The 12,064-nt window shown below is 42.3% G+C and overlaps 1 protein-coding gene across 4 annotated transcripts in view; it reads left to right on the top strand.

Annotated features, from left to right (window-relative positions):
- The window catches only part of SIN3A (SIN3 transcription regulator family member A), a 91,719-nt gene that overhangs the window by 17,347 nt on the left and 62,308 nt on the right, over window positions 1–12,064 (top strand). For all 4 annotated transcript variants that reach the window (XM_033190964.1, XM_033190963.1, XM_033190961.1 and 1 more), the window contains exon 2: window positions 11,257–11,478. In XM_033190964.1, coding sequence (XP_033046855.1) covers window positions 11,290–11,478 — 189 coding nt within the window. In that variant the 5' untranslated portion in view covers window positions 11,257–11,289. The remainder of the gene's footprint in view (window positions 1–11,256; window positions 11,479–12,064) is intronic.

Below are 12,064 nucleotides of genomic sequence, written 5' to 3' on the forward strand. Positions count from 1 at the left end.
AAGCAATTCTACTGCCTCAGCTTCCTGAGTAGCTGGGATTATAGGCGCACGTCACCATGCCCGGCTAATTTTTGTGTTTTTTTAGTAAAGATGGGGTTTCACCATGTTGGCTAGGCTGGTCTTGAGCTCCTGACCTCACGTGATCCACCCGAGTTGGCCTCCCAAAGTACTGGAATTATAGGCATGAGCCACTGTGCCCAGCTGACCCTGTTTCTTTTTCTTTTTTCTTTTTTTTTTGTGAGACAGAGTCTTTGTTCTGTCACCCAGGCTGGAGTGCGGTGGTGCGATCTCAGCTCACTGCAAGCTCTGCCTCCCAGATTCACACCATTCTCCTGCCTCAGCCTCCCGAGTAGCTGGGACTACAGGTGCCCACCACCACGCCTGGCTAATTTTTTGTATTTTTAGTAGATACAGGGTTTCACCGTGTTAGCCAGGATGGTCTCAATCTCCTGACATTGTGATTTGCCCGCCTCAGCCTTCCAAAGTGCTGGGATTATAGGCATGAGCCACCGCGCCCGACCCCGTTTCTTAAAAGAAAGAAAAAATCTATAGAATGGCTATGTTCCAGGTTCTTGCATGATATTTGATGAGTAGTTGGTTGCATTTTAAAGGATGTTGCACATTTTGGATATTTATATCCCCCAGTGCCCAGGAAAGTACGGAATAAAAATTTAGATTTGCTACTTAAGGCTGGGCACGATGCTTCACGTCTGTAATCCCAGCACTTTGGGAGGCCGAAGCGGGCAGATCACTTGAGGTCAGGAGTTTGAGACCAGCCTGGCCAACATGGCAAAACCCCATCTCTACTAAAAATACAAAAATTAACCAAGTGTGGTGGCACGCACCTGTAATTTCAGCTACTTGGGAGGCTGAGGCACGGGAATTGCTTGAACCTGGGAGGCAGAGGTTGCAGTGAATTGAGATTGCACCGCTGTGCTCCAGCCTGGGTAACAGAGTGAGACTTTGTCTCCAAAAAAAACAAAAAAAAGGAAATTGCTACTTACATTCTTATTAAAATAGTAAGTAATAATAGTATTTTTATTTTTTATTTTTATTTTAGAGAGGGAGTCTTGCTCTGTTGCCCAGGCTGGAGTGCAATGGCGTGACCTTGGCTCACTGCAACCTCCACCTCCCAGGTTCAAGTGATTCTCCTGCCTCAGCCTCCAAAGTAGCTGGGATTACAGGCGCCCGCTACCACACCTGGCTAATTTTTGTATTTTTAGTAGAGATGGGGTTTCACCCTGTTGACCAGGCTGGTCTCAAACTCCTGACCTCAGGTGATCCACCCGCCTCAGCCTCCCAAAGTGCTGGAATTACAGGTGTGAGCCACCACACCTGGCCTTATTTTTTATTTTTTTTTTTATAGACTCAGTGAGCATTATGGTATCACAACAGCTGTAAAATTTTGCATCAGAAGAGTTTTACAGATCAAACCTGACAGGAAACCAAGAAAGGGATGAAAGGGGACCAGGCGTAAAAAAAGAGTTCTAAAAAACTCTAGGCCAGAGTGTCTGTCCAATGTATAATGGTATAATGCGGGTTAAAGGTGTATCATATGCCGTAAAAGAAGCACTGATGGTCAGGTGCAGTGGCTCACGCCTGTAATCCCAGCACTTTGGGAGGCTGAGGCAAGTGGATCACCTGAGGTCAGGAGCTCCAGACCAGCCTGGCCAACATGGTGAAACCCCATATCTACTAAAAATACAAAGATTAGCCGAGTGTGGTGGCAGGTGCCTGTAATCACAGCTACTTGGGAGGCTGAGGCAGGAGAATCACGTAAACCCAGAAGGCAGAGGTCCCAGTGAGCCAAGACCACACCATTGCACTCCAGTCTGGGCAACAAGAATGAAACTCCGTCTTAAAAAAAAAAAAAAGCATTGATGTCGTTCCATAACCAAGATGACTGTCCTGGACTACCTTTGTATAATTTGTCAAGCCACAGCATAAGATAATCCCACCAAAGCTCACAAAAGATACATGACAAGGCCAGGAGCAGTGGCTCACGCCTGTAATCCCAGCACTTTGGGAGGCTGAGGCGGGCGGATCACGAGGTCAGGAGATTGAGACCATCCTGGCTAACACAGTAAAACCCCATCTCTCCAAAAAAAAAACACACAAAAAACAATTAGCCAGGCGTGGTGGCAGGCACCTGTAGTCCCAGCTACTCGGGAGGCTGAGGCCGCAGAATGATGTGAACCTGGGAGGTGGAGCTTGCAGTGAGCCGAGATTGCGCCGCTGCACTCCAGCCTGGGCGACAGAGCAAGATTCTATCTAAAAAATAATATACACACACACACACACACACACACGAAATTTGGGGTTATGATTAGATTTAGGTTTCTCAACTTTGGCACACTGTTGACATTTGGGGCCAAATAATTTGTTGTGAGGAGACTGTCATGTCCATTGTAGGATGTTTGACAACATCCTTTTACACTACCTGTGAGATACCAGTAGCACTCCATCCTCCCGAGTTGTGACAACCAAAAATGTCTTCCATCATTACTACATGTGCCCTAGGGAGGCAGAATCTCCCCTAGTTGAGGACTGCTGCATTAGAAGAATGTAAAAACTGAGTTCAAAGGAGGCTTTGATATTAGATCTAATGATGTCTTTTGAGAAGAGCTGGTTGTTAATTTTGCCAAGTAATAATTCTAATCACTATAGGAAATCTAAATAGAGTGCCTTTCATTCTGTAATAGATTCTTTCTTAGCAGATTTTAAACCAGAGGTGGACTTTTAGACAAATTTTGAATTAGACTACTCAAATTTGCACTGGGTTGAAGTTACATTGACTTAATAACTTTGATAGAAGTTTGCTTTTGAAGAGAAACTTTCCATTATATCAAGAGTATGCATTTATAAAAAATAAAGAGTATGCGTTTATTTATTTATTTATTTATTTATTTATTTATTTTTTTTTTTTTTGAGGCGGAGTCTCGCTCTGTCGCCCGGACTGGAGTGCAGTGGCCAGATTTCAGCTCACTGCAAGCTCCGCCTCCCGGGTTTCCGCCATTCTCCTGCCTCAGCCTCCCGAGTAGCTGGGACTACAGGCGCCCGCCACCTCGCCCGGCTAGTTTTTTTTGTATTTTTAGTAGAGACGGGGTTTCACCGTGTTAGCCAGGATGGTCTCGATCTCCTGACCTCGTGATCCGCCCGTCTCGGCCTCCCAAAGTGCTGGGATTACAGGCTTGAGCCACCGCGCCCGGCCTATTTATTTATTTATTTTATTTTTTGTTCTAAGAGTATGCATTTAAACAAACTGACCAGGATAGACTTTTGTTTTTTTGAGACAGGATCTTATTCCATCATCCATGTTGGAGTACAGTGGCATAATCACTGCTACCTATAGCCTCGACCTCCCAGGCTCAAGTGATCTTCCCACCTCAGCTTCCTAAGCAGCAAGGACTACAGGCTCTCACTACCATGCCCAGCTAATTTTTAATTTTTTTTGTAGATACGGTGTCTCACTTTGTTGCCCAGGCTCATCTCAAACTCCTGGATTCAAGCAATCCTCCCACCACAGCCTCCCAAAGTGCTAGGGTTACATATGTGAGCCACTATGCCCTGCATCCCACCCGTTTTTTTTTTGGAGATGGAGTCTTGGTCTGTCGATCTCAGCTCACTGCAGCCTCCACACCCTGGGTTCAAGCGATTCTTGTGTCTCAGCCTCCTGAGTAGTTGAGGTTACAGGCACCCACAACCACACCCGGCTAATTTGTTTTTCGTATTTTAGTAAAGACAGGGTTTCACCACATTGGCCAGACTGGGCTTAGAACTCCTGACCTCAAGTGATCTGCCCACCTCAGCCTCCCAAAGTGCTAGGATTACAGATGTGAGCCACCATGCCCAGCCCCCACCTTTTATTATAATACACGTCCAGGTGACTTTTAGGACTTGTAGTTGTTTTTTTGTGTGTGCGTGTTTGGGATCTTCCTCTGTCACTCAGGCTGGAGTGCAGTGGTGCAATCTTGGTTAATGTAACCTCCACCTGCTGGCCTCAAATGATCCTTCCTCCTCAGTCACCCAAAGTGCTAGGATTACAGGCACAAGCCACCGTGCCCGCCAGGTGACTTTTAAATGTTCTGCTGCCATTATTTAGTCTTCTTTCCATAGTTTCTATACATCACAGTGCTTTTATTTTTCTTTTTATAATGTTTTCGTAGACTAGACTTATGAGAGTACTGTAAACTCCAAATTTGAAACAGTTGGAGACCAACCATGTTGGCTGAAGCAGGACTTGACAATACTTTTGTGACTGACTTTGTGGTTCCATCGTTTGGCTTTCAAGTATTTTATATTCTAGAGTTATGCTGTACCCCTCTGCAAGCGTGGTTTTATGATCTGTCCAATGTTTCTAATTTAGATTGGTCATATATTCCAAGGAGAAAGAATTCAACCTCTTGCTCCTTTAGCTAGGTATGTGACCTTGAACAAGTTATTTGAGTATCAGTTTCCCTGAAAAGAAGAGGGCTCTGACTGATCGCAGTGGCTCATGCCTATACTCCCAGCATTTTGGGAGGCCAAGGCAGGAGGATTGTTTGAGGCCAGGAGTTCGAGACCACCCTGGGCAGCATAGCGAGACCCTGTCTGTACAAAATACAAAATACAAAAGTTAGCCAGGTATGGTGGCGCTGCCTATGTCCCAGCTACTTGGGAGGCTGAGGTGGGAGGATTACTTGAGCCCAGGAGGTTGGGGATGCAGTGAGCCATGATTGCACTGCTGCACTCCAGCCTGATGGACATAATGGTACACTATTGCAAAAAAAAAAAAAAAAAGAGGAGGGTTCTGGGACTGCCTATCTGACAGGATTGTTGCGAGGAGGATGTCAGCTGATAGCAGTCATATATGGAAGACTTGGCTGTTGTCAGGGAGGAAATCTCTGACTCAGTGCTGGACTTCTAACCCTCCGCACAGCGCCAGGTATGATGTACACACTTGCTAATTACTTATGGGATGAATGACTTGGCAAAGATTGTAAATAACTATTGCCTATACGTCTAAACTTACTATAATATTTTAATTTCATGCTCTATACCCCTGTGTTCTAATTCATCTCTAATTTTCATGATGTAGCTGATTATTTACCTTTATAGAGTCTTCCCAAGTGTACATGTCTGTACCCCTTTCCCAATTTGTAGTACTTATTTTTTACACTCGGGAGCTGGTTTGTATTGTTGACTTTTCTTCCTGTTTTTTTTTTTTTTTTTTTCCTAACCCTCAGAATCTGTGGATTTTTTTTTTCCAAGACTTTATCAAGAAAATTTCACTAAACACCGCATGTTCTCACTCATAGGTGGGAACTGAACAATGAGATCACTTGGACTCGGGAAGGGGAACATCACACATCGGGGCCTATCATGGGGAGGGGGGAGAGGGGAGGGATTGCATTGGGAGTTATACCTGATATAAAAGACGAATTGATGGGAAAAAAAAAAAAAAATAAAACAAAACAAAACAAAAACAAAAAACAAAAAACAAATTTCTAAATATACAACAAAGTTGATAGAATTTTAGTAAATATAATGAACACGCATATACACACTACCTAGATTTTACCATTATCATTTTTCTACTACTTGGTTTAACATATGCGTGTCCACCTATCCATCCCTCCATCAATGAATCTAATTTTTTGATGTATTTCAAAATCACAGACATTAGTATACTTCATCTAAGTACTTGAGCATGTTTATCATTATCTAGAGTTTAATATTGTTTGTAGCATTTTTCTTTTTTGCCCAGGCTGGAGTGCAGTAGCAAGATTCAGCTCACCTCAACCTCCATCTCCTGGGCTCACGTGATCCTCCCATCTCAGCCCCCTAAATAGCTGGGACTACAGGTGCATGGCAGCATGCATGGCTAATTTTGTATTTTTTGTAGAGACGGTCTCGCTGTGTTGTCCAGGCTGGTCTTGAACTCCTGTGCTCAAGAGATTCACCTGCTTCGGCCTCCCAAAGTGCTGGGATTACAGGCACTTTGTGAGCCACTGTGCCTCGCTAGCATGTTTTTTCTTTTTCTTTTTTGTTTTTTTGAGACGGAGTCTCGGTGTCTCGCTCTGTTGCCCAGGCTGGAGTGCAGTGACATGATCACTGCTCACTACAACCTTGCAAACTCAACTTCTGCGGTCAAGCGATCCTTCCACCTCAGTCCCTGGAGTAGCTAGTACTATAGTTGTACACCAACACTTCCAGCTAAAATTTTTTTTTTTAATTTTGTAGAGACAGGGTTATCCCATTGTTGCCCAGACTGGTCTCGAGCTCCTGGGCTCAAGCCATCCTTGAGCCTCAGCTTCCCAAAGTGTTGGGATTACAGGCATGAGTCACTGTGCCCAGCCACATTTTTCTTTCGATGCAAATGTTGCATATAATAAAATGTACAAATCTTTAGTACGTTTTGTGTGTGTATACATACATGAGATCATGCTATATGTATTCTACAGCTTACTGTTTTCTTTTTTTTTTTTTTGGAGATGTAGTTTCACTCTTGTTACCCAGGCTGGAATGTGGCTTTTTTTTTTTTTTTTTGAGATGTAGTTTCACTCTTGTTACCCAGGCTGGAATGTGGCTTTTTTTTTTTTTTTGGAGATGTAGTTTCACTCTTGTTACCCAGGCTGGAATGTGCAATGGCACCGTCTTGGCTCACCTCAACCTCTACCTCCTGGGTTCAGCGATTCTCCTGCCTCAGCCTCCCGAGTAGCTGGGATTACAGGCATGCACCACCACACCCGGCTAATGTTTGTGGGTTTTTTAGTAGATACAGGGTTTCTGCATGTTGGTCAGGTTGGTCTCGAACTCCCAACCTCAGGTGATCCACCCGCCTTGGCCTCCCAAAGTGCTGGGATTATAGGTGTAAGCCCCCGTATCCGACCTAGCCTGCTATTTTCACTTAGTATGTCTTAGAGTTCATTCTTTGTACTTGTGGATAAACCCTGATCTTTCTGATTCCTACATAGTTTTGCATAATATGCATGATCACGTTTATTTAGCTGTTGATATACATTTAGATTTTCATACTTTGCTGCAATAAATATACTCGGCAGATGTGTAGGATAGAGACCTGAAAGTAGAATTGCTAGTTTTAGTATTCCAAAATCTAGTATGTTTTAGAGTTCATTATTTATATTTGTGGATAAACTTTGATCTGATTCTTACATAGTTTTCCATAATATGCATGGAATGAGTATGCACATTTAAAATTTTAATAAATAGCTACAAGTTGCCAACTAAATAGGCTGTACCAATTAAAGCCTCCTCCATCAGTGTTTCCCTGTATCCTTACCCACACTGCATCATTTTTTTAAAAATTGCTTTGGAGTAGATTACTTTTTTTTTTTTCCCGAGGCGGAGTTTCGCTCTTGTTGCCCAGGCTGGAGTGCAATGGTGTGATCTTGGCTCACTGCAATCTCTGCCTCCCAGGTTCAAGCAGTTCTCCTGCCTCAGCCTCTGGAGTAGCTGGGATGACAGGCATGCACCACCACACCCGGCTAATTTTGTATTTTTAATAGAGACGGAGTTTCTCCATGTTGATCAGGCTGGTCTCGAACTCCCGACCTCAGATGATCCATTCATCTTGGCCAACCAAAGTGCTGGGATTGTAGGTGTGAGCACGGTGCCCAGCCTTATTTATTTATTTATTTATTTTGAGACTTAGTTCTGCTCTGTTGCCCAGGCTGGAGTGCAATGGTGTCATCTCAGCTCACTGCAACCTCCGCCTCCCAGGTTCAAGTGATTCTCATGCTTCAGCCTCTGAGTAGCTGGGATTACAGGCACCCACCACCACACCTGGCTAATTTTTGTATTTTTAGTAGAGGGAGGGTTTCACCATGTTGGCCAGGATGGTCTTGAACTCCTGACCTCAAGTGATCCGCCCACCTCGGCCTCCCAAAGTGCTGGGATTACAGGCATGAGCCACCGCGCCCAGCCTTCTTTACACATTTTTTATTACTAGTGAGGCTATGTATGGTTTCCCCAACTAGTTTTTATACTTTTAGAGGGCAAGGGCTGAAATCATACGGACTTCATATCTACTCACTAAGCATTTGCTTTTAATGAATGAATGCTACTGAAGCATTTCTGCTTTATTAGGTTTAGGCTGAAGAAGGATGAGTTAGCTAAGTGTGTGAAAGGTTAAAAACAGCTGAACTTGCTCCCTGTGTGTGTGCCTTAAATAAGTAAAGGGACTCTTCCTTCATTTCTTCTCTTCTGTAAGAGGTAAGGTAGTGAAGTAGTTAGGAGCCAGGCTCTGGAGACCGATTTCCTGGATTTATATCCCAGCTTTGCCTCTTACTAGCTGTGCAACCTTGGGCGGTTTACTTAATCTTTGTGTTTCAATTTCCTCACTCATAAATTAGAGAACACCTTGCTTATAAGGTTGTTGTGAAGGATGATTAGGCCCTGAAACAAGGGGTATGATTAGAGTGGAAGCAATGTATTTGAGAGAGAGAGTTAGGAATAGAACTGTGAATGATAATTGTTAAAGAAATAAAGTATGGTTCACTGAAAGTTCAGCCTCTGCAGTGTTGTAGAGGTGGTATGGAAAGCAAACTCTGGAGGTGGATGAAGTTAAGTACCATATGAAATCCCAATCGCTTTATAAAACGATATTTTAACAGCCAAAAGATAGGATATGATATCAGAATAAACCATAATACTGTGATACTATGAAAAGTTCACTTCTTCTTTTTCCTTATAGACTGGTTCATAAACCAGGGCCAAAATTAGAAAGCTTCATGGTAGATAGAGTTTGGAGTAGAATCCAGTTCTTTTTTGTTTGTTTTTATTTTTTGCCCTCAAACATTCTCCCATCCAATAGAATCCAGTTCTTAAAAGGTACTCTAGTGTTTTTTCTATAGTCGTGCTGTGCTCTTCACATCTGATTTTGGCTTATTATTTATTAAGTTTTTTGTTGTTGTTTTTTGAGACAGAGTCTCTCTGTCGCCCAGCCTGGAGTCTAGTGGTGCAATCTCGCTCACTGCAACCTCCTCCTCGCAGGTTCAAGTGATTCTCCTTCCTCAGCCTCCTGAGTAGCCGGAATTACAGGCACATGCTATCATGCCTGGCTAATTTTGTATTTTTAGTAGAAACAGGGTTTCACCATGTTGGCCTGGCTGGTCTCAAACTCCTGACCTCAGATGATCCATCCACCACGGCCTCCCAAAGTGCTGGGATTACAGGTGTGAGCCACTGTTGACCAGCCTATAAAGTTTTTTTTTTTTAAACCCAGTGCTGCCCTATCATAACATTTCTATAATTGTTTTTTGTTTTTGTTTTGTTTTGAGACAGATTCCCAGTCTGTTGCCCAGGCTGGAATGCAGTGGCAGGACCTCCACTCACTGCAACCTCTGCCTCCTGGATTCAAGCAATTCTCGTGCCTTAGCCTCCCAAGTAGCAGGGATTACAGGTGTGTGCCATCACGCCTGGCTAATTTTTGTATTTTTACTGGAGACACCATTTCACCGTGTTGGTCAGGCTGGTCCTGAACTCCTGACCTTAGGTGATCTGCCTGCCTCAGCTTCTCAAAGTTCTAGGATTACAGGTGTGAGCCACTGCATCCAGCCTATAAAGTATTGACTTCATTTTTGGTTACAGAGGTTAGTCTCAGATGAATTAAGCATCAGTTTTCAACCAACAGAACCCAAGACCAAACCACTGAAAGTCATGAACATATATAAGAAATAGCCAAAAAGACGTTTTACTCTACCTATGATTAAACCCAGTTCCTCATCCCAAAGCACGTTGAGGTTTAGTGTTTGTAGTTGATTAGTGGCTCTGCAAATATCAAATAGCATGCATAAATCTATATTCTCAACCTCTTAATATGTCTAAAAGCTTTTGGAATACTAAGCTAAACATGCTACTTCGTACTAGAAAAACCTAGGAAAGCATAACTAGCTAAGACATTTTAAATTACTTCTCCTCAGCAGCTGTCAGAAACGTTCTCAACTCCATTTAACTGAGTTCCACATATTATCACACACAAAGCTGAGAGACTTAGTCTGGAGTTATATAGGCCACAGAGAGCGTATTTGTGGCTCGAGTTTACAGAAAGATAAAAGTGGCCAGCTTGCAAATTAATCAGTTGTGCTGCTGTGTCAGGGTCCCACTTAGGTGTGTGAAATGTGAGAAAAACCTGAGACAGGATTTCAGATCTAAGGATTAGAGTGGCAGCCAGATTGAGGACTATCTTGAGGACAAAGAAAAGGTGAAACAGCCTTGGAGAGTCCTTGTAAAGACTACTTTCCCTTCAGGGTTTATGTGCTCCCAGAGGCTAAAGAAAAGATCTTGGGTAGACTTAAGAATTAGGTAAAGATTATTATTATTTTTTTAACATACCTTACTTTAGATGAGGGGAGTGGTTTGCCAGATCTCCCACTATTACTGTAATTTTTATCTTCTTTCCATAGCAGTAATGTCTTATTTAAGATATTTTTTGGGGACTGGAAAAGTGGTGGGGCCTTTTTTCTTTGGATGGCTGATGCATTCTTTCTCACTGATGGTGTGTTACGCTTGTATTAGTGATACTGATGTGGAAACACTCCGAAGACCCAAATAGATTCCAGGGCCAAATGTTTGTAGACTTTTTGTGTCCTGCAGGAAGGAAATTGTCTCCCACAGAGATATTATGAAGCTAAGAGAATCTCTTCTTATAACTTTTAGAACCAGAAGAAAACTTAGGCGTGATCTGTTCCAACTTTCTTAGTTTATAGTTGGAGAAACAAATTCACATAGAACAGGGAACTTGTTGAAATTACATAGCATTTTAAATTGGCAAGTCTAGAATCTTTGTCTTCCCATTCCTGGCACAGTGTTCTTTCCATGATACCATTTTAATTGTTGAAACAAATTTTAAATTAGACCACAATTATAGTAGTAGGTTTTGAGAGGATTTAAGAAGTGCTTGAATATTTTTGCAGCATGTGGATATGTAATTAATATTAGGAGTGATAGCACTGGAGGAGAAAACTAGAGAATAATGGGAAAAAAGGTTGTGTTTGTATTTTTAAATTGGAGCCTATTTTTCAACTTCACAGTACCAAATTAATTAAAACTATGTTATTTAAATGTGTTTTTCATTTATAACTTGTTCACTGTGGTTGGGCAGTATGCCCACATACACTTAAACGTCACTAAGATGAAACAGATGATCAGTTCTGGGAGTCAAGCTTTTACTAAACTTGGGTGACTGGTCCTAAGTTAGGTACATCATACTGGAGTGAGAATTGACTTGCATGCTATTGCTTTTGGTATCTGCAGGTTTTGTAGTGCATCCCTGAGCATGAGTGCAGAATGAAGCGGCGTTTGGATGACCAGGAGTCACCGGTGTATGCAGCCCAGCAGCGTCGGATCCCTGGCAGCACAGAGGCTTTTCCTCACCAACACCGGGTGCTTGCCCCTGCCCCTCCTGTATATGAAGCAGTGTCTGAGACCATGCAGTCAGCCACGGGAATTCAGTACTCTGTAACACCCAGCTACCAGGTAAGCTGGAGCGAACCAAGGGACTAGAATGAGGGAGGAGGAATAGTGATTTTAGGCAGTTATAAAACATTTTTTTAATACTGTGTTAGATATTTAAAAATTGTTGAGTATGTGTAAGGTAAAAAAAAAAAAATTGTGTACTCACCGTACAAATTTATAAAAAGAGAATGTTGTCATGACCTTTGAAGTTCTCTGCGTATCCCACTCTGCTCCCTTCTTTTCCCTCCCTTCAGAGGTAGCCACTAATCTAAACTTTGTATTTATCATTCCCTTGACTTTATTTACTTAAAAAAAAAACTAACATAATTGTTTAGTTTTGATATTTCTGAACTCTTATATAAATGGAAACATTTTTTTCTTTGACTCACTTTTTTAAAAAAACCCACATTTTTGTAGATCGCTGTAATTCCACCATTTTCACTCTAGTGTAAATTATATGCATATACTTAATTTATTTGTCAATTCTACCATTGGACTATTGGGCTGTTTCCAGGTTTTTGCTTTTACAAAGGTGCTGCTGTGAACGTTCTGATATTCTTAGTGCACTCATTGGCAATTCATGAAAAAATAAGAAGCTTGTGCCAGA

Source organism: Trachypithecus francoisi, unplaced genomic scaffold (genome assembly GCF_009764315.1).
Source record: "Trachypithecus francoisi isolate TF-2019V2 unplaced genomic scaffold, Tfra_2.0 Lachesis_group3, whole genome shotgun sequence".
In the NCBI taxonomy this organism is placed as follows: domain Eukaryota; kingdom Metazoa; phylum Chordata; class Mammalia; order Primates; family Cercopithecidae; genus Trachypithecus; species Trachypithecus francoisi.